This window comes from Alternaria rosae (assembly GCF_020736505.1).
Source record: "Alternaria rosae strain MPI-PUGE-AT-0040 chromosome Unknown BKA58scaffold_5, whole genome shotgun sequence".
NCBI classification, from domain to species: domain Eukaryota; kingdom Fungi; phylum Ascomycota; class Dothideomycetes; order Pleosporales; family Pleosporaceae; genus Alternaria; species Alternaria rosae.
In genome coordinates this window covers 1,114,077-1,134,731 of record NW_025763574.1, presented here as the reverse complement: position 1 = coordinate 1,134,731, position 20,655 = coordinate 1,114,077, and the positions used below count along the sequence as shown (strand labels likewise).

The window sequence follows — 20,655 nt, the reverse complement described above, 5'->3', positions numbered from 1 at the left end:
AATGTCTTCACTCGAAAAGAAGTCTAGCTGAATAGTAATGTATGACTTAGCATTGCAATGATTGAACGCCTCCCCAGGTATCTGAGCTACATTATTCTTCCACTACACATATCCAAATCTCCGATCCCACTTGCCGAGGACTTCCACGAGCCAGTCCAGAACGTGTCCAATTCCGAACTGTATTCATCGCTCCGCTGGGTATTATGTGATATCGCGCATGATGCTTGACACGTTCTTGTCAGGCGACTCTACTTCACAGGAAGCAGGAGTGCAGGCCTTTACCGAGCAGGTTGAGCGGCGGCGGCGCGCGCCTCTGCGGGAGTTGGTCCCGCCATACGCTTGTTCCTGTATTTGGGATTAGCATTTGACTTTCATTTCCAGAGTAATTCCGCTTACATGAACGACCTGCTGAGGAAGGAGATGATGATCATGGGCATCCACGAGGGCATCTTGGAGAATCCCCAGGTGACGTATGCGTAAGGAATGGCAAGGTTGTACTGCTGGAGAGCACCGTTGAAGGGATGGAAGGGACCCTCGTATGGGGTGACCTGCTCAATCTCGTTGTCAACGATGAGCTTCTTGAAGGTCTCGGTGGTGGTGCTGGTGCGGTTCAAGGGCTTGTAGCGAACGACGGGGACGGGCGCAGACTGGTCAGCCATGGGCTTAGGGACCTGGAAGTAGTAGAGCGCCGGTGCGCCGACAGACCATGCGTTGCAGAGGATAGGCTCGGTTTCGCAGTCAAGGTACGCAAACTTGGGCGCATCAGGCTTCGCGGCCATGATGGGGAGAGAAGCCTGGCTGATGTTAGTGTCGGTAGTCTGTGTGTTCGCATGCTATACGTACGTTCCATGCCTTGGTTGCGTTGCCACACAGGCCAAAGCAGGTGGTGTTGCCGCCAGTGGTGAAGATGAGCCAGTCCTGTGTGGTAGGAGGGCTGGCGGTAGCGTCAACGGTAAGGGTCTCTTTCCAGTTCTCCAGAGTAATTGGGTACTGGATGGCGGCAGCTGCGTTGGAGGCCACCTTGCTTGTTGCGGTGTCGACTGGCGCCGACGGCATGGAGGGGATGGATGCGGACACGGCAGCCGTCGCCTTGTTGAAGAAGCCCTTCACCTTGTCAAGGAGAGGCACCTGCTCCTCGGCGACAGCGAGCGCCGGGAGAGCGAGAACGAGGCCTGATGAGAAGCGCATGTTGATTGTGTGCGAGGGAAGGTGTGGTGTCGAACTGCGAAAGCTGCGGGCGGTATGCTTGCGCTCTTCTGCCTGATGATGCCACAGGGTCCAATTGGAGCGACGTTGAAGTAATGTGGGGGATGCAGCTCAACGTCAGAGGCAACCACTAACAATCGTGAAGGAGTGGGAGAAATGTAAATGCAACTGTCGCGCAATGATCGCAAGGAAGTTCCCAGGTCGAGATAGCTAATAATATAAGGAATAGGGATGAGGACTAATAACCCGGCTCTTCTGCACGAGCTTGGCAGTCCAGAGCTCTGCCGCGAAATTGGGAAGCCTGGGCCAACCGTTCGTCAACAGCCTTCACCATCACGGACCTGCTGCATACGCGTTCACTCTTCACCAACCAGACGCGTTGTGATGTAGATGTTCGCGACCAGCTGGAGGAAATGATCTTTGACGCGAGGAACTATTGGAAAGTATATCGACTGTCCCTCACACAGGTTTGCCTACCCGGATATCCATTCCCAGCATTCCATCTCATCTCATCTCATCCCGTTACATCCCGTCATCATCGTGTCCCAGTAAGCCCGTCAAAACTCCAACCTGGCTGCGCAATATGTGCCGCCAAAGTAAAGATGGGATCCTCCCCACTCTCTGATCTCGAAAGCCTTTGAAAAGGAGCTTCTATTGACACGTCAATGTAACCCTATCGAGCTCTGGGGTTCCATCAACATACTTTCGTTCTGCAGCTTTCGCGACACATTGGCATTCATCGGTGTCCTAGAGCCTGCTGTTAGTGAGCTATCGTCAGAACCCCGTGGAGTCCCCGTTGTAGAATTGCCAATACCTGCGCCCAATCTCCTTGCCAGTTCGTCTTTGAAGGCCCTGTTTGGTTCAGGCCGTGCATCTGCTTCTTCGTCTGCAGAGTAGGCAGTGCTCCATGCGCTGTTTCTTTGCACTGGCGAGTGGCTACCGGATTCCCTAGCTTGAGCTTGCTCGTGTTCTTCTACTTCGCGGCTGTGTGCTGTTTCGTCGTACAATACCCTACCTGCTCGAGGGTTGGCGCTGCTGTCTTTCTTATCTGAAGCTGCTACACTACGTAGGTTGCGTGGACCGCGGATATCGCCAAGCATGGCGGCCATATTGGATGGTCCCACTGAGGGCAGTCGAGGGAGTCCGGGTGGAGGAGGAGGTCTTGATGCCGGCGGAGGAGGTGGTGGGGGCGGAACTGGAGGACGAGGTGCTGGTTGTTGAGGAACTGGCATCGGGACGCTTTGTAAGAATTCGGGCATAGAACGATTTAATGGCGATGGAGCGCGTGGTGCGTGCGAGATGATTGGGGAGGATGGTCCTGAAGGGCCGTCTGATACATCCGGAGAAGGAGGCATATCTGGATATCGAGCCATGATAGGAGAAGGAGGCGCCTCGTGATACGGCGCTTCATTATAAGCCCGAAGCTCATCTTCCACTTCATGGTCCATCTCCTCACGGTCCTCATAGCTCTCTGGCATTGACGAATCTGGAGCTTGATCACAGTATCTAGATGCTGCCCCGGTATTAGACCTATCATCCGCAGCCCGAAAACTGGGTTCTCGCGGTGGTGAAGCTTCACGCTCATAGTGCTCTTCCTCGTGGATGTGCGATGGTTGGCTGGCTGGCACATACCAGTCATGCTCCTCTGGAGCAGGTGGGGGAGAACGATTCAAAGGAGTAGGAGGTTGCACATGCCAATTAGGCGGTTCTGGAGCAGGCGGAGCAGAATATTTTGGACGAACAGGGAGCGCGAAATCGTGAGCAACAGGGGACAATGGGCGAATCGGCGTCGCACCAGATGTAGGAGGCTGAACACGGATCTCGGGAATCAGCGAGCTATGGTCCTTCTTCCTGTCTTCCTCTTGTCTTCGCTTCCCACGATGTTCGTGTTCAAGTCGTTTCTCGTACTCACGTCGGCGCTCATCTTGTTCACGACGATGACGCTCCCGTGCTTCCTCCTCAGCAGCCGTTTGTTTCGATTCACCACCCCACGTCTTCTCAGGGTTCCGTTCGGTCCATCTGACTCGCTCTAGCTCGCTCTTTCGTATCTTCTCCCTCTCTCTCCTTTCGCCTTCCCTGAATCTATCACTATAATCCTTCGCATCCGTCTTCTTCTTCCTCATCCCATCGAGGGCGTTCTCGAACGCACCTTTCGTACGGTGGCCTGCTTCATGCTCGGCTTTGATGTGCCTGTACGTTTTCATGAAGTGATCTCCGAGGCCCATGGCCATGCTCCCCTTCCTCTTGTACTCGGGTAAGCTGCCAAAGGGTGTACCATCTGGCCCTTTTTGCTGCCTTGTTGGAGAGCGGGACGCAACTACGCGGCCTGGAAGAGTATCCGGCTGTTTGGTACGTGAAAGATCACGCTGATGGGAGCTCCGGTGCCCTCCCGACTTTCGATGTTGAGATCGATGGGGAGTACGAGGCCTTTCATGTTTGACTCGGTGTGTTTCCTTGCGTCCACGAGATCGCTCCCTCGAGCGATCCTTTGACGATTCCCGCCCTGAACGATGTGGTGTTGGGGCTCTTCTTCCAGATACTGGATTTCTCCCTCGTCCACGAGATCGCGATCGGGGACGAGGTTCGGGTGTCAGGTCTTCCCATGAAGTTTGATAGCCACTGCCACCACTCCCTGGTCGATCTCCGCCTCCAGGTGATTGAGCACCTGGCTTTCGATGTCCATCATGCAGATTATCTGCTGGCCCAGCACCATCCGTCATATGATACTCTGAATCGTCGTTCTGGCCAGGCTCGGTGACTCGGTCGCGGATGTCACTGCGCCGGCGAGACCTCGAGCGTCTATCGCGGGATCTGGGACGTTCATGACGGCGTCTTCCACGCTCTCCGTCCCTCGATCTAGAACGGCGATGACGGTGTCGATGCCCGCCACTCGATTCATCACCGTGTTCATGACCGTGCCTATGCCTACGGTGCCTCCTATGCCCTTCCCTCCCACTCTCGTCCATACTGTTTCCCTTCCTATACCTCCCGTGCTTTCCTTTATCCTCACTCTTCCCTTTCCCTTCTTCTGCTTTCTCTTCCTTGTAGCTTCGATACAACTTTACACCCTCAACGACAGCTTCGATGACCAATTTTGCTGCACTTTTTTCGTGGCGCTCAGAAACCAAGTCTTGAACTTTTCCTTGGACTTGCTTACGGTACGCGTCGTCGTCAGGCATTGGTAGTGCATAGGTTGCGCGTGTGGATACATAGTCGACAGGGAGTAAGTTGGGTTATGTAGGGAAAGCGTGTGAAGCTGGAGGTCTGTGAATTTGACGACAATGGGTGAAGGAGCAGCAAGCGGACGCTGTTACTAGGAGGGTGGTTTGAGGTATGGAAGGGAATGCTGGGTAGATAAACGCGGTCCATGTGTGAAGACGATGTGCTGTTAGCATGCTCCGAACGAACGGGGTTCTGTGATGAATGAAAGTGTGAGCGCGAACGGAAACAACGTCCATTAACCACCAAGCAGAGTCAACACACCACAAGCTTCTCGAGCTGGAGATTGAGGAAACTGAGTTGCTGAGAACATGAGAAAAGGATGGAGTGGGTTTGATTAAAATTATGATGTTGGAGCAAAGGTGAACTTCCCCGTGCTTAGCTCCTCGATGTCTCCTAGTGTAGTATTGTCATGTCGCTCTCAGTAGGCGCGTCATGGCAAGCATAACAATCGTCGTGCTACGCGTATTCCAAATATACACTCCGGGCCAGCGCAGCCAAAAAATGTCCGCATATTGGCCAAGTCCGAGTGCCAAAACGCCGGTGGTATGCAGCCCGTATCCATGCCCTCCAAACCATCTATCCTTTCGCTTTCATCGAAGTCTTCCTCATACCAGAATCCACAGTATTACCACCCCTATTCCCGTGTCCGTCCGTCTTCTCATATGTGCATGCTACTCCTTCTTCTTCGCTTCGCCCTTCTTCACCCGGACACCTTTGCCTCTGAAGTCATTTGCGTCTAACGCATCTGTCTTTCCCAATCCGAGGTCTTCAGCCTCCTTCTCTAGCTGTTGTTTCTGCTTCTTTGCGGCCGCGTTTAGCAGGTATGGTCGGATGAGGAGGTATGCCCCCACGATGGCGATGATGCGGACCCAGCGCTGGGCGGTCATCTCTTCGAAAGACTTGATCGAGTTGTTGACCAGGCGGTCCTTCCACTCGACCACGTTGTCAAGTACGTAGTCCATCTTGGGTATGTGATGTTTGTAGTTGCGATTGGAGTTTTGTTGCGCAGTAATGTGAAGGAGCGACGTCCGGGTGCGATTACAAGTTCGTTAGAGGGTGATGCGAGAGAGGTGTATGACGTCTTGGTCGATAACCCGATGCGTTTGAAATTGTGCGTGAAAGGCGATGTTGGCGACGGAGTAATTGCGCGCAATAACAATAAATCACTCAAGCGTGGACCCCCAGGTGGCAGAACCATGGGCGGTGACCTTCTCCCCGGTCATCACCGAGGCCCCGCTATTGGCCCGCGTTAGGCGCGTCGCGTCACTTGTCTGGACGGCAATTACACGCGATTGGAGTTCAACCACCAGGCGATATGGCGTCAAACGATGATGCCAAAGCAGAGCGCGAAGAGGTAGGGAGCTTTTACGATCTAAACTGATAGTGAGTGTGGGCTGACAATATGCATAGCGGCTCAAATCTGCCCTCTGGTACTCAATCGGCCAATTCGTCGACGAGAAGACGTTGGAAAATGATCTGAACGCAACACCACAATTCATCGGCGCGCTTACTGAGCTTGTGTATACTCAGATTGGTATGGCCAAGGCTGTCTGCCATGCCCTCTGCAACATGCTAACGCCACCACAGCAAACACAGCTCGCGATCTCGAAGTCTTCTCCAAACACGCCGGTCGCAATACAATCAATACAGACGACGTGCTGCTACTAGGGAGACGCAACGAACAATTACAAGGGTTGCTGGAGAAGGAGCTTGAGGATATCAGAGCAGCCGAGGGCAGGCGGGCAGACGGACAGCCAGTTGCTCGTGCACAACCAGCCGCGGCAGGGAAGAAGCGAGGTAGGCCTGCTGGCACGGGCAAGGGCAAGGCGAAAGCCTGAATATACTTGGGGATTCAGGTATAGGTATGTCTAGAAGGTTGTTGCGCTAGGAGTTTTGGAGTCGTAGTATGATACCCTCGAGCACGCCTAGTCAGGGCACGCTCTGCACGTACATCTTATGCATATGATTATGATTGGACATTTCATGAAACAACAACACACTTCAGTCGTACGCAATTACTAACTGTGTCTATGGTTGAGACTACTCGGTCCGGCCAGTATGATAGCCCAAGGCTAGCCCCTGCATCGGAGGGAAAGCGCCGGTACGCCAATCGTTCGTCAGCACGCCGCGCCTTCCAAACCCGTCATCCCTAGGCTTCTTCTCACCACCACTGCATCCGTCGGGATGTATTATCCAGCAGTGGAATCGATACATAGGCGAACAAAAACGATGAAACGTTTGCTGATGACTCTTTCCGTAGGCTAATCGCAATAGATCTTTGTTCGTGGATGCCACGCTGTTCTATCAGATGCAGTGCCTTTATCTACATCGTCCGCACATGAATTGCTACAGCAGTCAAGCTCCGCCTCAATCCTCTGTTATAATCACTGAAAAGCTGGTACTCTTCTTTGTCGCAGTTACAGATCCTCCAAATATTTGCCTCCACAATGGACGTTCAAAACCGGCCAACGTCAATAGACATGGCTTCCATCGGACTGGGGAGCTTACCCTCACCAGCTCCAACATACAGCTCTACGTTCCTTTCGTATAACGCTCCTCATACGCCCCAACACGCCAATTTTGGTTTAGCACCAAAAGGTGGTACCTCAAACAACCCCTACCATCAAGCCACGCATGAGTCGCCTTATTCGATCCCGCGTTACACCAAAGCAGCCTCAAAGGAGATGGAGGAAGCTCAAGTCAAGCCCGACTACCAGGATACAAACCACCCCCACTTTGCGCAGTCTTCAGGACCAGGATTCCCGACCTCACTGCCCGCACGAAGTCGAATGCCGCGGAAAAGCATCCTTGTGCCGTGGGTACTTTTCGCCATTTTCTTCCTCACAACGCTGTGGTTCACCTCGATCTTAGCCGGCGCACGGTTTCTCTCCATCATCCATCCGACATCGCCAGTCTCTACAGTGCAGGAGATTCATGTCTACGTCAACGGAGAAGCTCTTCAAGGGAGCGTCTCTGTTACTAGAACTCTTGCCTTGCCCACGGACAGTTTTACTTCGACTGCAAATACTCCAAGCTCAACGGCACCAATATCTGAACCAATACCTGACATGGGCAAGGACATGGACGGTCTTTCTACGGTGCTTGAAGGACGTACTATAGCAGCGCCTACGGGTTTCATCATCAAAGGAAGAGCCCCATGAGGAAGACATTTTCTCCGACTGAGGTGCTGCCCCACCCCAGGCGCCGGAGCAGCGCGTCATGAAGTGCAGCCTCATCAGAGGCAGTGAACTGTAGATTGCTTTTGCAATGAAAGTCGTTCGCATGATTCATACACATTTTTGAGCACACGTTACTCTATTTCTTTCGAATGACTAACTGCTGCATAAACGCGGCCTTGTGGAATTTCTCCGGGTATTACAGAACCCGTCAGATGCGTCTACGAGCTTCGGCAACAACAACACCGAAGCTTTCATATTCCTGGCGACTCGTTGCAGGATCGTGTTCCCAGCGAACCGCTCTCGCAGTGTTTTGAAACATGCGGCTGCACAGTTGAAACGGATTCGCTAACCCAAAGTAGCGAGACTGGAAACGCTCGCTTCCCAGCTTCTCCACCACCATGGCCACCCAATCTCGGATGGGGCCTGTCGCATAAACAAGCATCGCGGACAACGCCCAAAAAGGGCAGACTAGCACTTCATCTAGATGTACTGCTGGCGTGTCGCCTCTTGGCATCTGTCAAGGCGATGTCGTTCCCGTTGCCAGTGGCTGGGATAGCGTGAACGGGTGTCATGGAGGATTCCAGGCGGTTCGTCCTGATTTCCGGAACTATTAATCTCATTCCAGGCGCGTAAGACAGGGAATAGATCTGCGTGGGGTGAGTACAAAAGCTGCCGTCGTCCTGACTTCTCCAATTCATCATTCCATCAGGCCAGTCCTTTCTTGCACAACACTCGTTCCGGTTTTTGCCAACTTCATTCTTTACACTACATTCATTTCGTGATCAGGCATCACTAGCATATCTTTGCATATCAAGTCACTGTACATATCACACCGACGACACAACTTTGAAACTTCAAGATGTTCACCAAGGCCGTTTTCACCAGCGCTCTCCTCTCCGCCGTCTCGGCTCACCAGAACCTTCACCAGCTCTGGGTCAACGATGTTACCCCCGGTTACCAAGTTGGAATCCGGATGCCACCATCCAACAGTCCCGTCACCGACGTAACCAGCGACGACATTGTCTGCAACGTCGGCGGCTCCAAGGTCCCCTCCGGTGTCGAGACCGTTGCTGCCGCCGAGGGCGACACTATCAAGGTCCAATGGGACCAGTCCGGCCATCCAGGTCCTATCACCCATATGCTCTACGGACCCGTCGACGATGCTGCCCAGGCTACCGGCATCGGTGCTGGATGGTTCAAGATTGACGAGCTCAACCAAGTCGACGGCAAGTGGGCCAACGAGATCATGGAGAAGAACAACATGACCCACGAGTTCGCTCTCCCCACTGGCCTTGCCAGCGGCGAGTACTTGCTCCGTTCGGAGATGCTGGCACTTCACAGCGCCCAGACTGTTGGCGGTGCTCAGTTCTACATTGGCTGCATGCAGCTCAAGATCACTGGTACCGGCAGCGAGGGTTCATGCACACCCACCATTGAGCTTCCCGGCGCCTACAAGGCTGAGGACAAGAACATCTACATCCCCGACATCTACAACGGCTTCGACGCGACCACATACAAGGCTCCTGGCGGTGCCGTTGCCTCCTGCGGTGGTGCCGGCGGTGCTAAGCCATCCTCTCCTGCTGCCAACTCGACCGTCCCTACCTCTTCTCTCGCCGCTGCCTCATCTGTCGTTGTTGCCGAGACCAGCGCCGCCGCTCTCCCTACCCTCGCTCCTGCCCGCCCCTCGATGAACGCTACCATCCCCAGCGCTGCCCCCGAGGCCCCTACCACCTTCGCTACTCTTGTTAAGCCTTCTGCCGGTATTGCTGCTCCCACCGGTGCTGTTCCCTCTGGAACTGCTGGTGCTGCTAAGCTCTGGTACCAGTGCGGTGGCCAGGGATGGACTGGCCCAACTACCTGCGAGGGCACTGCCAAGTGCGTCAAGCAGAACGACTTCTACTCCCAGTGCCTCAACTAAGGAGAGCTTCTGAGATAAGATGGCTGGGGAGATTAATCGGGGAGAGGGAGATGAGCTGGAAACTTTGATTGGAGATAACTTCTTGATGTTCATGTATATACCTTGACTTTGCAATTCTACTTCACATTACTCATTGTTCAAACCCTTTTCTGAAGCATGCATGACGTAAATGCGCGTGGCATGAACTTGCTGACGTGAAGCAAAGATGGCGGGCTGAGACGCAGTCGTTGCACAAGAGGAAGGAGCGTCATCGACAGGTGGCTGGATAGGAAGGAACAAAGGAGACTTCTTTCTTGTTCAAGAACGTTGGACGTCGGGCCCCTGAGTGACGTCTTGCCATGTGTTGGTTCTTTTGCAGTCGCGGACGATCAGGTCCAAAACCAAAAATAGTGCTGAATGCCTGTCGCGTGTGGGAGACGGTGTAAGGCTCGATTCGCAGGGCGGGCGGAGGACGAACAAGCGGCGGCGTTAGTGCATGTTTCAGATTAACCTTATGTATGGCAGGCCATGGTGGGCTGTTTGTACCACCACGGCGCGCCTTGTGAACAGCTGGCCTGGAGGTGCGGCTGCATATGCACAATCGGGCATGAAGAGGGCGACGTCATGCAGCGTGTCAGAGTCTGAAATGTCACGGACTTCGTCTTCCATGGCCGGCCGTTGTTGGTCACAGACGGGGGTGCAGGTGTCGCTGTGGCTCCTCAGTGGCTTCCCCGAAGTTCAAGGCCGCGGCCAGGGTGCCAGGGTCGTGCTCCACTCTCTCTAATTCACCAACCCACGTCGCTGTCCCGCTCCTAATTCCCCATCACCACCCACAACCACCGCCGCGCCCCCCGACCTGTTCCCCGACGCCCGAACAGTACTACTTTTTAATCTCTATTCTCTACACACGCCTAAACGACACGTTCCGCACGTTGACGGCAGCTGCCTTTCAAGATACCCTCGACCGACCCGCAGTAGCCTACACCGCCAACCCTTGCAAATATGGCGGACAAGACCGAAAGGCCCACGAGCTCACACAGTTCCGACAAAGACGGTGTAAGCAATGCCTGTTTTGATCTGGCGGCAGAGGAGGAGATCACTGTGCAAGTTTGCTAACATGCACGCGGCGGTGTAGGACGACTTCGAAGACGCTTCTGAGATTACCCCTCGCCCCGACTCACACTCAGAACGATCGCAGTCGCGGTCACGCTCCCTCCTACAGCGAGAGTCTTCCAACTCCACCGTACAGGCCGGCAAACCAGTCTCTCCCAATCCTGCAGTCCCAAAACTGCCCAAAGAGGAGAGCGACGACAGCGAGGAGGATGACGACGATGATGACGACGACGACGAGGATGAGGATGAAGATGATAGCGACGAGTCAGAGAGCGAACCCGAAGTCGTCAAAAAGCCTACCGAGACTGCACCGGCAGCCAAGTCACCACTCTTGACTGGACACAGGGTCTCAGTCACCTCAGACATGGACGATGTGTCGTTGGATAGTGGTGAGTACACCTACTCTGTTTGGCATAATCTAGGGCTATGTGATGTGTGCATGCTCGGCGAATCATGCTTCAAGAGCGAGGGCGCCCCGCATGCATTCACTCCCTAGCCATAAATGCGTCATGCGCGAATGCATGCTGAGCGCAGAACTTGAGCTGACGCCCTACAGAAGGCTCCAAGGCTGCTGGAATACTTCCCAAACTACCACCGCGAGACTCTCGAGACTCCACAAGCTCAGCAAGTGGCCTACAAGGCCTTTCCGGCACAATGGCACCCGTAAAATTCCCTCCTCCACCCGCACCGCCCGCTGTACAAGAGAAAGAGAAGCCCGCGCCGGCACCGACGACTAGGAAGCTCACAGGCCCCTTTGCGTGGCTTTCGAGGAATAGTTCCAGCAAGAAGCCTGAGTCTCCTCCCGCGACTACAACAACTGCCGAGCGACGTCATACTGGGGCATCTATTGCAACCATCGGCAGCAATCCTGAGCTCACTTTGAGCAGGATCGAAGATGAGGGAGACATGGGCTCCAAGAACAGATCAAGCCAGGGCAGCCTGCGAGATCGTTTCAAGATTCTGCGGATGAGGGAAGAAGCGGGCATAACACTGGATGACACAACCGGAGATGGCAGTCCAGCAGGAGCATTAGCATCACCAGGTCTCGGTCTCGGCATTGCCAGTCCCACCCCTCTAGCTGAGGAAGAGCCAGGAAGTCCTCCAGCGCTCGCAAAGCAACCTACAATAAACCCCAAGTTGGCCCCTGGTACCGCTTCTGGGTTCGCCGCTGGTCCGGCGGGAGATGCGGCTGAGCCTGTCGACTGGGATCTATGGCAGTCAGTGGTCAATGAGGGCCCAGCCGCAATCGCACGTACCAGCTCCGAAGAATTGAATCGCGCCATCGCCAGCGGTATCCCTCAAGTCATCCGTGGTGTTATCTGGCAAGTGCTGGCGCAAAGTAAAAGCGAGGAGCTGGAGAGCATGTACAGGGAGTTAGTCGCTCGTGGAACAGACAAGGAATACATGAGCGTCAGGAACAGCACTGTCAGCACCGGCCAAGCCAGTGCGAACGGAAAGGACTCGGTCGCTTCTTCCTCGTCTTCTGTGCATTCTGACTACTCGAGCCCGGCTACAACAGCTGCCAGCACGACTGCGCCATTAGGCTCGCCATCACTCACGTCAGACGAAGACCCCATCAAGGTACAAGCGAGGCTTGCCGCGGAGAAGAAACAGAATGCAGCCACCATCTCCAAATTAGAAAAGGTCATCAAGCGCGATCTCGGAGCGCGGACGAGCTACTCCAAGTACCTCATGGCAGCTGGGCTACAAGACGGTCTCTTTGGTATCTGCAAAGCCTATGCTCTGTACGATGATGCTGTTGGTTACGCTCAAGGCATGAACTTCATCGCTATGCCTCTGCTCTTCAATGTAAGTCATCACCTTTGGGATAATCATCGCCCCCACTAACTTCGGTAGATGCCTGAGGAAGAAGCATTTAGTCTCTTCGTAACGCTCATGAACAAATATCGTCTGCGCGACCTTTTCGTGGCTGATATGGCTGGACTTCATCTGCATCTTTACCAGTTCGAACGCCTTTTGGAAGATCTCGAACCTGCTCTGTACTGCCATCTTCGCCGGAGAGAGGTCAAGCCCCAGCTCTACGCAACGCAATGGTTCCTCACGTTGTTTGCATACCGATTCCCGCTACAGCTCGTCTTGCGCATCTACGACCTGATACTCAGCGAGGGTCTTGAGTCTGCGATCTTGAAGTTCGGCATCGTACTGATGCAGAAGAACGCCGAAACATTGCTGGGTATGAAGGACATGTCTACCCTGACCCAGTTCCTCAAAGAGCGATTGTTCGATGTCTACATCGACAAAGCTCCGTCGGCCAACTCCATTCTCGAGAACGGCTTCTTTGGTTCGACGGCCGGTATCGACAAGGAGATTTATCGCGCAGACACCCTCGTCAAAGATGCAGTTTCCGTCAAGATCACGCCAGAGATGCTCAAGCAATACACCGCTGAGTGGAAAGAACAGCAACGCGTAGAGAAGGAGCGCGAGACAGAACTTCATGGATTGAAAGACAAGGTCACGCATTTGGAGCAAAAGGTTCGGTCTTTGGAACATCGTGCTGAACAGTCCGACATGGAACATGTCCAGGTCGCTTCTGAGCTCATCAAGACCAAGGTCGAGAATGAGAACTTCGCCGAAGAAAACGAGACGTTGAAGACCAAGGTCTTGGAACTACAGAAGATTGTCGACACCCAACCTGCTGAGGTTGAAGCAAGACTGAAGAACGAGATGGAGACTGTCATGCAAAAGAACATTGTCGTCCACAACGAGAACCGCAACCTAGAGGATTCGATGGCCGAGATGGAGAAAGAATTGGTTGACGTCAAGATGCAATGGGCTACAGTAAGTCTCACCCAAGTTCGATGCTGGGCACCGCTGACCAGTCTTCCAGATCAACGAAGAGCACGAAGCGCTCAAGCAAAAGTGGAACAACATTTCGCAGATGATGAAGTAAGCCCGGTGGTGGGCTCATTTTTGCATCAAAGGCATCGGATTGACTTGCATACAGCACGCAAGCGCCGCCACCCGTTGGGGATCAGATCTATTCTGTCGCGTCGACCGCCCTTTAATTCGTTTCTAATGTCTATATACACGTCCGCCCCGTACAATAGCACTTCTGGCAGGGCCTTGTCGCGCGTTATGCTTTGGCATCATCAGTTTCGCATCATTATCTGTACCTGTGGCTTGGTGGGACGGATGGAGATGCCTTCAGTTGGATACGATCAGAATTGGATAGCTTGCATGGAATGGGAGCAAGGTGTTTAGGAAAGTGGCGATTGAATCAGCATACGTCTATCTCTATAGACTCATGGAAGGCGTTTTCCGCTTTGTTTCGTTGGCTTGTAGCATGTTATGATGGAAGCCTAGTTGGTTAGATCATCAATAGAAGCACGACATGATTCAGCAGATATGGATATGCTTGCCACTGGCGATTGTAACTGTACTGTGTCTGTTATTCGCACGCCTTTTAGTCTACCATCCCTGTTATTCGTTACGGAAGCTATGTTCTGCCTGCCAGAAGTCGAATACAAGCTATGCCGCATCAGGAAGCCGCAGTGAAGCACTAGTCTTCGCTTATCTTATCGTGAACCCTGTAGAAAAAGTTACCCAACCCCACAGTCTATTCTGCAACTCAGATCGACATCGATACGATCGCAATTGAAGATGTCCGAACAAGCAACAGAAGAAGATATCCTCCTCGCCAAGCGCATCATCTCGGCGGCGGAGCGTCACGATGTGCCGGCGTTGACCGTCCTGCTCAAGGATGGCTCGGCAAACGTGCAAGACCCCACAGCGACAGTATCAACATCACCACTACACGCAGCAATCGCAGCATGCGGCAAGGCTGAAGATGGAAAGGAGGCGGGTGATGCTGCCATCCAAACAGTAGAGACCCTCCTCCAAAACGGCGCCATCTGGAACGACCTCAACAAGGAAGACGAAACACCAGGATGCATTGCCCTCCGCCTAGGCCAAAAGAAGATCTACGACATGATGGTCGAAGCTGGTGTCCGCGCTGAGATCCTCTTCGCACGCCTAGAAGCCCTCGGCATGGGCGACAACGACGTGGAGGAAGCATTCGAAGAAGACACCACCGAGCAACCCGCCGCCAAGAAACAAAAAGTCTCCGCCGAAGACGCCAAAGCCGTAGAACAAGTCGTCGAAGAGAAGATCCTCGACGACGTCTCCCTCGACAACAAAGCATACCTGAAATCTCAACTCCGCTACAAACCCGGCATCCTCCTCGACGAATCCGACAACGCCGTCATGATGGACTGGGAAACGCAAATCATGCAACGTCATGCCGAGACTCTGATTCCCAAATCCGGTCTTCGCACTATGAATGTAGGCCACGGGATGGGTATTGTCGATACGGCAATTCTTACGCATGACCCCGCGGAACACCACATCATCGAGGCGCATCCCCAGGTGCACCAGCGGCTGCGTGAGCAAGGCTGGTACGACAAGCCCAATGTCAAGATCCACGAGGGCAGGTGGCAGGATATTCTGCCCAAGTTGGTGGAGCAAGGTGTTGTGCTGGATGCGATTTACTATGATACTTTTGCCGAGGACTACAAGGCGCTCAAGGAGTTTTTCGCGGAGTACGTTGTTGCGCTTTTGGCCAAAGACGGCAAGTTTGGATGGTATAATGGTCTTGGGGCTGATCGCCAGATTTGCTATGATGTTTACACAAAGGTTGCTGAGATGGACCTTTATGAGGCGGGCTTCGATACGCAGTGGGAGGATATCGATGTGCCGAAGGGGCTGCACGGAAGTGATCAGTGGGAGGGGACCAGGAGGCCGTACTGGACTATTGATGTGTACAGGTTGCCTGTTAACACTTTCGTTGAGTAGATGGCGAGCAGTGTGTAGGCGGATACGTTATTTACACAGTAACGTTAAGTCCACCTGTGATGGTAAAAAAGGAATGGGCAATGAGATCACGTTATGAAGTGTATTGTTCACCGCGATGTTACTGACGAGACTTTGGCATTCACCTCATTTACTTCTGGAAATATCACGATTGGAAGACAACGCCATCTAGCACCTCTCACTCCAGGACTATCCCTACGATCCAACACTATCCCACAGCCGGCCTGGTCGCGCACGGACGCACAACATCGAACCCAGAAACAGCGATGCCTTCACTTCATACAAGGAAAAATTGAACACCCTGGAGCCTACATTGACCTTGGGTCTTCTACTTTGCCCAACTACAACTCAGTGTAGTCTGCAGACCTGTTCAGGTTATTCGTAGTATGACGTGGGCTGTTGTTCCTGTGGCGAAGTCGCGAGCAACGACGATGTAGCACTGCTAAGCTACGGGTGCGTCGTCGTTGACGTCGTTGTGGGAAGTGGGAGGCTGGGTAGTTGTGGCGGGGATATCATGGTAAGTGGCTTCTCCGCCGGCCGGGACGACTTGGATGTTTGAGCCGGCGAAGTCGTAGAATTCATTTTGGTCCGCGGGAAATTCCCCTGGTACTTCTTGGGGGTCCTCGTCGTTTGGTATATCATGGGTGATCGGCATTTCTTCGTTTGCATCGAGAACGAACCTTGCGTCATGAACTGCTGCTTCAGCTGGCAAGCCATCGAAGGCGGGTCCATGTCCTGCGTCTATGTCCTCGTCGTCGTCGGGCTCCTCATCGTCTTCACCGTTATTTTCCCCCTCCTCATCACCATCCTCACCATTATCTTGCGGGTGTGGAGGCGGAGGCGGAGGCTGAGGATGGAACTGATCGAACGTAATACCTTGGTTTTCGAACAACTCGATGCGATGCTGGTCCAAAGCGTCTTCGCGGGGCCCATGAGGAAGCATATTGACAACAGCGCGTTGATCGGGAGTCAGATGTTGCAGGACTTCCCATTCGGGATTATTGTGCTCGTTACCTTCGTCTTCGTCTTCGTCGTCATCGTCGTCGCCCTGCGCTTCGTCCTCTGCACGGGCACGCATAATTTCTTGACGACGAGTGAGACCCTCACGGCTTAGACCAGAGTCGCGATGGAATCCATCCTGGTTGTATCCTTCCTCGTCGTACTCCGCGGGTCCGTAATGCGGGCAGCCGTGCAGTCCAGGCCAGTTCTCGCCGCAAATGTAGCAGAATGAGTTGCCGCATTCGCACGTAATGTGGTTGCACGCCTCGGCTAACTCTACGGTTGCGCCACAGACGAAGCACTCTTGATAGCCCTTTTCGTTCGCTGTCTGCTTAAACTTCTTGTCGTCTTCGCTCTGTTCGCACTTGTGATTCCGGGCCCCTTGGTCGAGCGCCGTCTGGCACTTGACACAAGTCAACTTTCCGCACTCTTCGGCCTCACAGATAGCGTATATGATCTTCGACTCGGGGTCTTCGACGTGGGTTCCGGGGGGTAGAAATCTCGCGCAAGATGGGTTTGCGCAGTATGTTCGGAATCTGTTCAAGTGTTAGATTCAAATCTGTTACTCGCACGTGAACCTAGGGAAAAACTAAACAGGTCTGCGGCCTACATCAACATGGAAACATGCAAAGCAGGTAACCTAACGTCGATGCAGGCTCTAGACCTGTTCAGGTTTTTTCTTGTATGAGGCGCTCGGGTATCTTGATTCAGGACTTACTTTGCCAGGATTGTATACTCGCCCTGTTGTTTCACCTGGTACGCCCAAGCCACCTCAAACGGCACGTAGTCCTCGTAGTCGTCTAACACAAACATAACATCGCAGCACTGTGGCGGATACAGGCTCTCGTTATTTGTCGCATTCTCGAAAAAGCTACCGATGTCGTCGGCGCAGACCAGATGGCGGCCGCAGGGTGCTTCGAGAAGTAGTTCGCCTTCGCTCTCCTCGGTGCCGCAAATCACACAGCTCTTAGACATGGTAGCGGTTGTAGATAGAGTGTGGCGTGAATTCCTATCAGTTAAAGAGGGCTGCGAGAGTGATCGTTCGCGGGTGAGTCGAGCACCGTGGTAGAGTGGGTTCGGTACCCCAAAATATATCTAGGCGTGTGGAGATTGTGTAGACACAAGGCAGCACGTGGCGCGCGAGGCGACTGACTGATATACGATTGTGAATTCACGTTGAAGGTGAAGTGAATGTCGGCAAGGTTTCACCCGACTTGTTAGCCCTGAATGTGGTGCGAAGGAAACCTTGCACGCTTCTGTACATGTGAAGATTCAGCCAAAGATTGGTGTGAGGCTATCGAGTATCAAATAATCCCAGACAGACAGCATCTCTTCAAGTGGCAAAGAACCCTGGTTGCTTTATTGCTGTAAGAGATACCAAAGAACGATGACGCGACGAAACTTTGTGCAAAGATAGAAACAATGTGGGTGCAGAGAGTGAAGGAAGCCTAGTTTAGATACCAAACAAATCACAGGAACCCACTGAGAAGTAGTATGAGGTAGGTGCATCCCCGTGCCTACGCTTGAGATACCCGTAACGGGAAAGCTGCAGGCAGCCATCGGCCAGGCGCAAGGGTCGACTCGTAAAGCCATGTGTGCAGCCTGGCAAAGATCCACACATTCACAGTAGCATGGCTTAATCCTCAGGCAGAGTCTATATATGGAGTGATGAAGAGTCCAAGGTGGCATTAAGGTTGTCTGGTGAATGAAGGGTCCGGAAATCGCGACGCGACGTTACGTGTAGTTTTAGCCGCACCACGGGCGGTGATAACTCGTGTCGCATTTCTAAGGTTTGCTGCATACACAGTATTATATCTTTGTAAGTAGTTCGTATACGAAATAATGTATACTTCTACTTGGATCATTCTGTAGAATGCGACACGAGTTGTTGCCGGCCTGAGCGTGCACGGACGCATAACATTGCATCAAGAGACAGCGATGCCCTTACCTGTCTCTTTCAAAAGCAGAACAACCCATCTACGCCACATCATGTCTCGCACAATCGTAATTCCGATTGATCCGCCGCGTTCAGATCAATATGAAGGTCGCCCTTCGGATGGGTTGCTCTGGTCGTTGGTAACGTCGCTGCACGCATTGCCGGGTGGAAGATTTGGTAAGGGTTCATAAGTTCTTGAACTGGGAGAAGCCCAGCATAATAAGTTATATGTACAAGAAGACTAAAATAAACGCCACATCTAAGCACGGCACATACGTCCGTCTTTGCTGACCTTCCAGGCCTCACTACCAACACCCTTGAGGATGTAGAGAACATCCTTGGGGTCGTACTTCTTCTTGATGTCCTTCAGCTTGTCATAGTTCTTGCCAAAGAAGGTCTCCTTCCAGTTCGGCTGCTGGAAATCTGCCTCATTCAGATATGAGCCACTGCCCGGTGTGATGGCTTCAATCTTAGGCATGAGCTCGTTGGTCATCTTCTGCTGAGCGGCCTCCATGGTAGCCCAAGGAGCGGTGGAATCCCAGTTGGTGATGAGCTGCAGCTGAATCATAGCGTCCCTCCATGCGGGTAGTACGCCATTGTTGGCAACTCCAGCGGGCTTCTTGTAGTTTGCTGAGCTACCAGCAAGCAAGACGCCTTCAGCGGCAAGCTCTTGGTAGACCTTGACAAGGTCGGCGGTCTTGTTCTCGACCACAGTTCGGGGAATGAGACGGCCACCAAATTGGTATCGGTTGACCTCGTATGCGCCGCGTGGAAGAGGGCCCATGTAGCGATCGAAGTGGTCGCGGTAAGACAGCTCGCTGTAGACGATTGGAGGCGTGATGCCGAGATCTGTAAGAGCTTTGGCATAAGGCGCAAGTACAACGTCCTTGACGTAGGCAGCTGTTGAGTCCCAGACAGTGACGGGCTTGATCACGATGTACTGAGTGCTGACCAAGAAGACGACCATAGCACCAGCGTCGATCATCGCCGGCAAGAGCTCAATCAGCTTGGCAGTTGCTGCGGCGTACTTCTCGGGGGTGGTGGAAGAGGCGAGAAGCTGCATAGCAGCACCGCCAACCTGCTTGGCCGGGTATGCTCGCACAGTCAATGAGAGGACGATAGCATATGTGCCACCGCCACCTCCACTGAGAGCCCAGTAAAGGTCGGCGTTCTCGGTTGCTGAAGCAGTGAGCATCTTGCCCTCAGCAGTGACGACCTCGAAGGACAAGGTCTGATCAGCAGCAAGTCCGAACTCAGTGCTGAGCACGGAGTGTCCACCACCTTGGGTGAAACCACCTGCTAGACCAACGGTAGCACATTCGCCAGACACGACACTCATGCCTTGCTTGTGCACTGCCTCGAGCAACTCGTTGCCCATCACTCCAGCGCCAACAGTAACCGACGGGCCAGTGTAGTGCTTATCGGACCAGTCGCCGAAGGCGATGTTCTTGAGACTTTGGGTCCAGATGGCGAGAGCGCCGGCTCCGGTAGATCTTCCAAGGAAATCATGCCCAGTATTGCGCACAACGACACGGATCTTCTGAGCTTTGGCGAACTCAAGAGCAGAGACGACATCCGCAGCCTCGGTAGCTTTGACAGAGTACGAGACGTAGTTGCCCAGAGTGCACGGGATACTCCTATCGGAGAATGGATCGCAGCTCTGATTGGCAAAGTACGACTGCATGATCGAGTGAGAGGACGGGGTGCTGCCAAGAGAATTAGAGTTCTACCCCAGCATGTAAACGGAGCTCTTGCACTTACTGTGTCAGCGGGTTGAGCCATGATGACTTCAATGCGTCGCAAGCGTCGGCATCGTACGTCGGGTCGTGACACGGGGAGCCAATTGGGACAGTAGCTACAAGCTTCCCGTTCACGGTCGAGTTCAGTGTCGACCACGCGTTATCGGATGGCCAGTCGGCATCGCTTGGCAGACGGTAACAATCCTGGGCGCTTCCGAGGCGTGCAAGAAGTACGGCTCCAAGGAGCGGAGCGTTATCGATGAGCCTCATCTTGTCTTGAAAGAGCTGGATGATAGTGATGAATACCAAGAGACTTGTCCCGACCCTCATATATAGTCATTGTTCCCCTTACTATCTTTTTTGCATTGCCACGAACTATACTTCTCATCTCGGAGACCATCTCAAAGAAGAAGACTTGGAATATGTCTGCTTCCTCTGTTGGCTACAGCGCCGACAGTGTCCACTTGAGACACTGTGCCACATGCCGATACCAATGCAAGGTAGCCTTGCACTGGGCTGGAAGCCGGCGAAGAC

At 53.4% G+C, this 20,655-nt stretch overlaps 10 protein-coding genes across 10 annotated transcripts; 5 read left to right on the top strand and 5 right to left on the bottom strand.

Annotated features, from left to right (window-relative positions):
* Positions 1 to 33: 33 nt before the first annotated feature.
* Positions 34 to 1,476, bottom strand: BKA58DRAFT_429468 (uncharacterized protein). The gene is made up of 3 exons (XM_046173042.1): positions 844 to 1,476; positions 397 to 794; positions 34 to 345 (listed from the first exon to the last, which is right to left on the bottom strand). Exons 1-3 carry the CDS (start codon positions 1,186 to 1,188, stop codon positions 279 to 281), a joined length of 810 nt encoding a protein of 269 aa, XP_046025168.1. The 5' UTR covers positions 1,189 to 1,476; the 3' UTR covers positions 34 to 278.
* A 265-nt stretch (positions 1,477 to 1,741) lies between these two features.
* Positions 1,742 to 3,926, bottom strand: BKA58DRAFT_315102 (uncharacterized protein; the record flags this gene model as incomplete). Its single annotated transcript, XM_046167508.1, has 6 exons — positions 1,742 to 1,857; positions 1,910 to 2,657; positions 2,949 to 3,107; positions 3,231 to 3,532; positions 3,572 to 3,677; positions 3,747 to 3,926. The coding sequence occupies 6 exons, from the start codon at positions 3,924 to 3,926 to the stop codon at positions 1,742 to 1,744; spliced, it is 1,611 nt and encodes a 536-aa protein (XP_046025167.1).
* Positions 3,927 to 4,688: 762 nt separating this feature from the next.
* BKA58DRAFT_384788 (trafficking PGA2-domain-containing protein) lies at positions 4,689 to 5,572 on the bottom strand. The gene has a single exon (XM_046170308.1). It carries the CDS (start codon positions 5,388 to 5,390, stop codon positions 5,100 to 5,102), a length of 291 nt encoding a protein of 96 aa, XP_046025166.1. The 5' UTR covers positions 5,391 to 5,572; the 3' UTR covers positions 4,689 to 5,099.
* Positions 5,573 to 5,576: 4 nt separating this feature from the next.
* On the top strand, positions 5,577 to 6,422 carry BKA58DRAFT_384787 (kinetochore component CENP-S-domain-containing protein). The gene is made up of 3 exons (XM_046170307.1): positions 5,577 to 5,782; positions 5,839 to 5,962; positions 6,016 to 6,422. The coding sequence occupies exons 1-3, from the start codon at positions 5,744 to 5,746 to the stop codon at positions 6,264 to 6,266; spliced, it is 414 nt and encodes a 137-aa protein (XP_046025165.1). The 5' UTR covers positions 5,577 to 5,743; the 3' UTR covers positions 6,267 to 6,422.
* Positions 6,423 to 6,759: 337 nt separating this feature from the next.
* Positions 6,760 to 7,755, top strand: BKA58DRAFT_174192 (uncharacterized protein). The gene has a single exon (XM_046165247.1). The coding sequence runs from the start codon at positions 6,876 to 6,878 to the stop codon at positions 7,587 to 7,589; it is 714 nt and encodes a 237-aa protein (XP_046025164.1). The 5' UTR covers positions 6,760 to 6,875; the 3' UTR covers positions 7,590 to 7,755.
* Positions 7,756 to 8,252: 497 nt separating this feature from the next.
* Positions 8,253 to 9,763, top strand: BKA58DRAFT_174150 (endoglucanase-like protein II). Its single transcript, XM_046165246.1, has one exon. It carries the CDS (start codon positions 8,467 to 8,469, stop codon positions 9,523 to 9,525), a length of 1,059 nt encoding a protein of 352 aa, XP_046025163.1. The 5' UTR covers positions 8,253 to 8,466; the 3' UTR covers positions 9,526 to 9,763.
* Positions 9,764 to 10,217: 454 nt separating this feature from the next.
* Positions 10,218 to 14,013, top strand: BKA58DRAFT_338848 (rab-GTPase-TBC domain-containing protein). Its single transcript, XM_046168301.1, has 5 exons — positions 10,218 to 10,560; positions 10,640 to 11,006; positions 11,174 to 12,426; positions 12,475 to 13,416; positions 13,466 to 14,013. Exons 1-5 carry the CDS (start codon positions 10,507 to 10,509, stop codon positions 13,526 to 13,528), a joined length of 2,679 nt encoding a protein of 892 aa, XP_046025162.1. The 5' UTR covers positions 10,218 to 10,506; the 3' UTR covers positions 13,529 to 14,013.
* A 183-nt stretch (positions 14,014 to 14,196) lies between these two features.
* Positions 14,197 to 15,596, top strand: BKA58DRAFT_360976 (arginine N-methyltransferase 2). The gene has a single exon (XM_046168770.1). It carries the CDS (start codon positions 14,239 to 14,241, stop codon positions 15,427 to 15,429), a length of 1,191 nt encoding a protein of 396 aa, XP_046025161.1. The 5' UTR covers positions 14,197 to 14,238; the 3' UTR covers positions 15,430 to 15,596.
* BKA58DRAFT_457741 (uncharacterized protein) lies at positions 15,559 to 17,421 on the bottom strand (the record flags this gene model as incomplete). The annotated part of the gene is made up of 2 exons (XM_046174644.1): positions 15,559 to 16,982; positions 17,165 to 17,421. The coding sequence occupies 2 exons, from the start codon at positions 17,419 to 17,421 to the stop codon at positions 15,890 to 15,892; spliced, it is 1,350 nt and encodes a 449-aa protein (XP_046025160.1). The 3' UTR covers positions 15,559 to 15,889.
* A 1,220-nt stretch (positions 17,422 to 18,641) lies between these two features.
* Positions 18,642 to 20,391, bottom strand: BKA58DRAFT_411488 (FAD binding domain-containing protein; the record flags this gene model as incomplete). The annotated part of the gene is made up of 2 exons (XM_046172294.1): positions 18,642 to 20,088; positions 20,144 to 20,391. The coding sequence occupies 2 exons, from the start codon at positions 20,389 to 20,391 to the stop codon at positions 18,642 to 18,644; spliced, it is 1,695 nt and encodes a 564-aa protein (XP_046025159.1).
* Positions 20,392 to 20,655: the final 264 nt, after the last annotated feature.

Excerpts from the sequence above, each read along its gene's own strand:
- BKA58DRAFT_360976 (XM_046168770.1), top strand. The coding sequence starts at position 14,239 with ATGTCCGAACAAGCAACAGAAGAAGATATCCTCCTCGCCAAGCGCATC.
- BKA58DRAFT_429468 (XM_046173042.1), bottom strand. The coding sequence starts at position 1,188 with ATGCGCTTCTCATCAGGCCTCGTTCTCGCTCTCCCGGCGCTCGCTGTC. Across the intron at positions 795-843 it reads ACGCAACCAAGGCATGGAAC|GCTTCTCTCCCCATCATGGC; the intron begins GTACGTATAGCA and ends AACATCAGCCAG. Across the intron at positions 346-396 it reads TTCCTCAGCAGGTCGTTCAT|GAACAAGCGTATGGCGGGAC; the intron begins GTAAGCGGAATT and ends TCCCAAATACAG.
- BKA58DRAFT_384788 (XM_046170308.1), bottom strand. The coding sequence starts at position 5,390 with ATGGACTACGTACTTGACAACGTGGTCGAGTGGAAGGACCGCCTGGTC.
- BKA58DRAFT_174150 (XM_046165246.1), top strand. The coding sequence starts at position 8,467 with ATGTTCACCAAGGCCGTTTTCACCAGCGCTCTCCTCTCCGCCGTCTCG.
- BKA58DRAFT_174192 (XM_046165247.1), top strand. The coding sequence starts at position 6,876 with ATGGACGTTCAAAACCGGCCAACGTCAATAGACATGGCTTCCATCGGA.
- BKA58DRAFT_384787 (XM_046170307.1), top strand. The coding sequence starts at position 5,744 with ATGGCGTCAAACGATGATGCCAAAGCAGAGCGCGAAGAG. Across the intron at positions 5,783-5,838 it reads CCAAAGCAGAGCGCGAAGAG|CGGCTCAAATCTGCCCTCTG; the intron begins GTAGGGAGCTTT and ends CAATATGCATAG. Across the intron at positions 5,963-6,015 it reads GCTTGTGTATACTCAGATTG|CAAACACAGCTCGCGATCTC; the intron begins GTATGGCCAAGG and ends ACGCCACCACAG.
- BKA58DRAFT_338848 (XM_046168301.1), top strand. The coding sequence starts at position 10,507 with ATGGCGGACAAGACCGAAAGGCCCACGAGCTCACACAGTTCCGACAAA. Across the intron at positions 12,427-12,474 it reads CTATGCCTCTGCTCTTCAAT|ATGCCTGAGGAAGAAGCATT; the intron begins GTAAGTCATCAC and ends TAACTTCGGTAG. Across the intron at positions 13,417-13,465 it reads TCAAGATGCAATGGGCTACA|ATCAACGAAGAGCACGAAGC; the intron begins GTAAGTCTCACC and ends CCAGTCTTCCAG.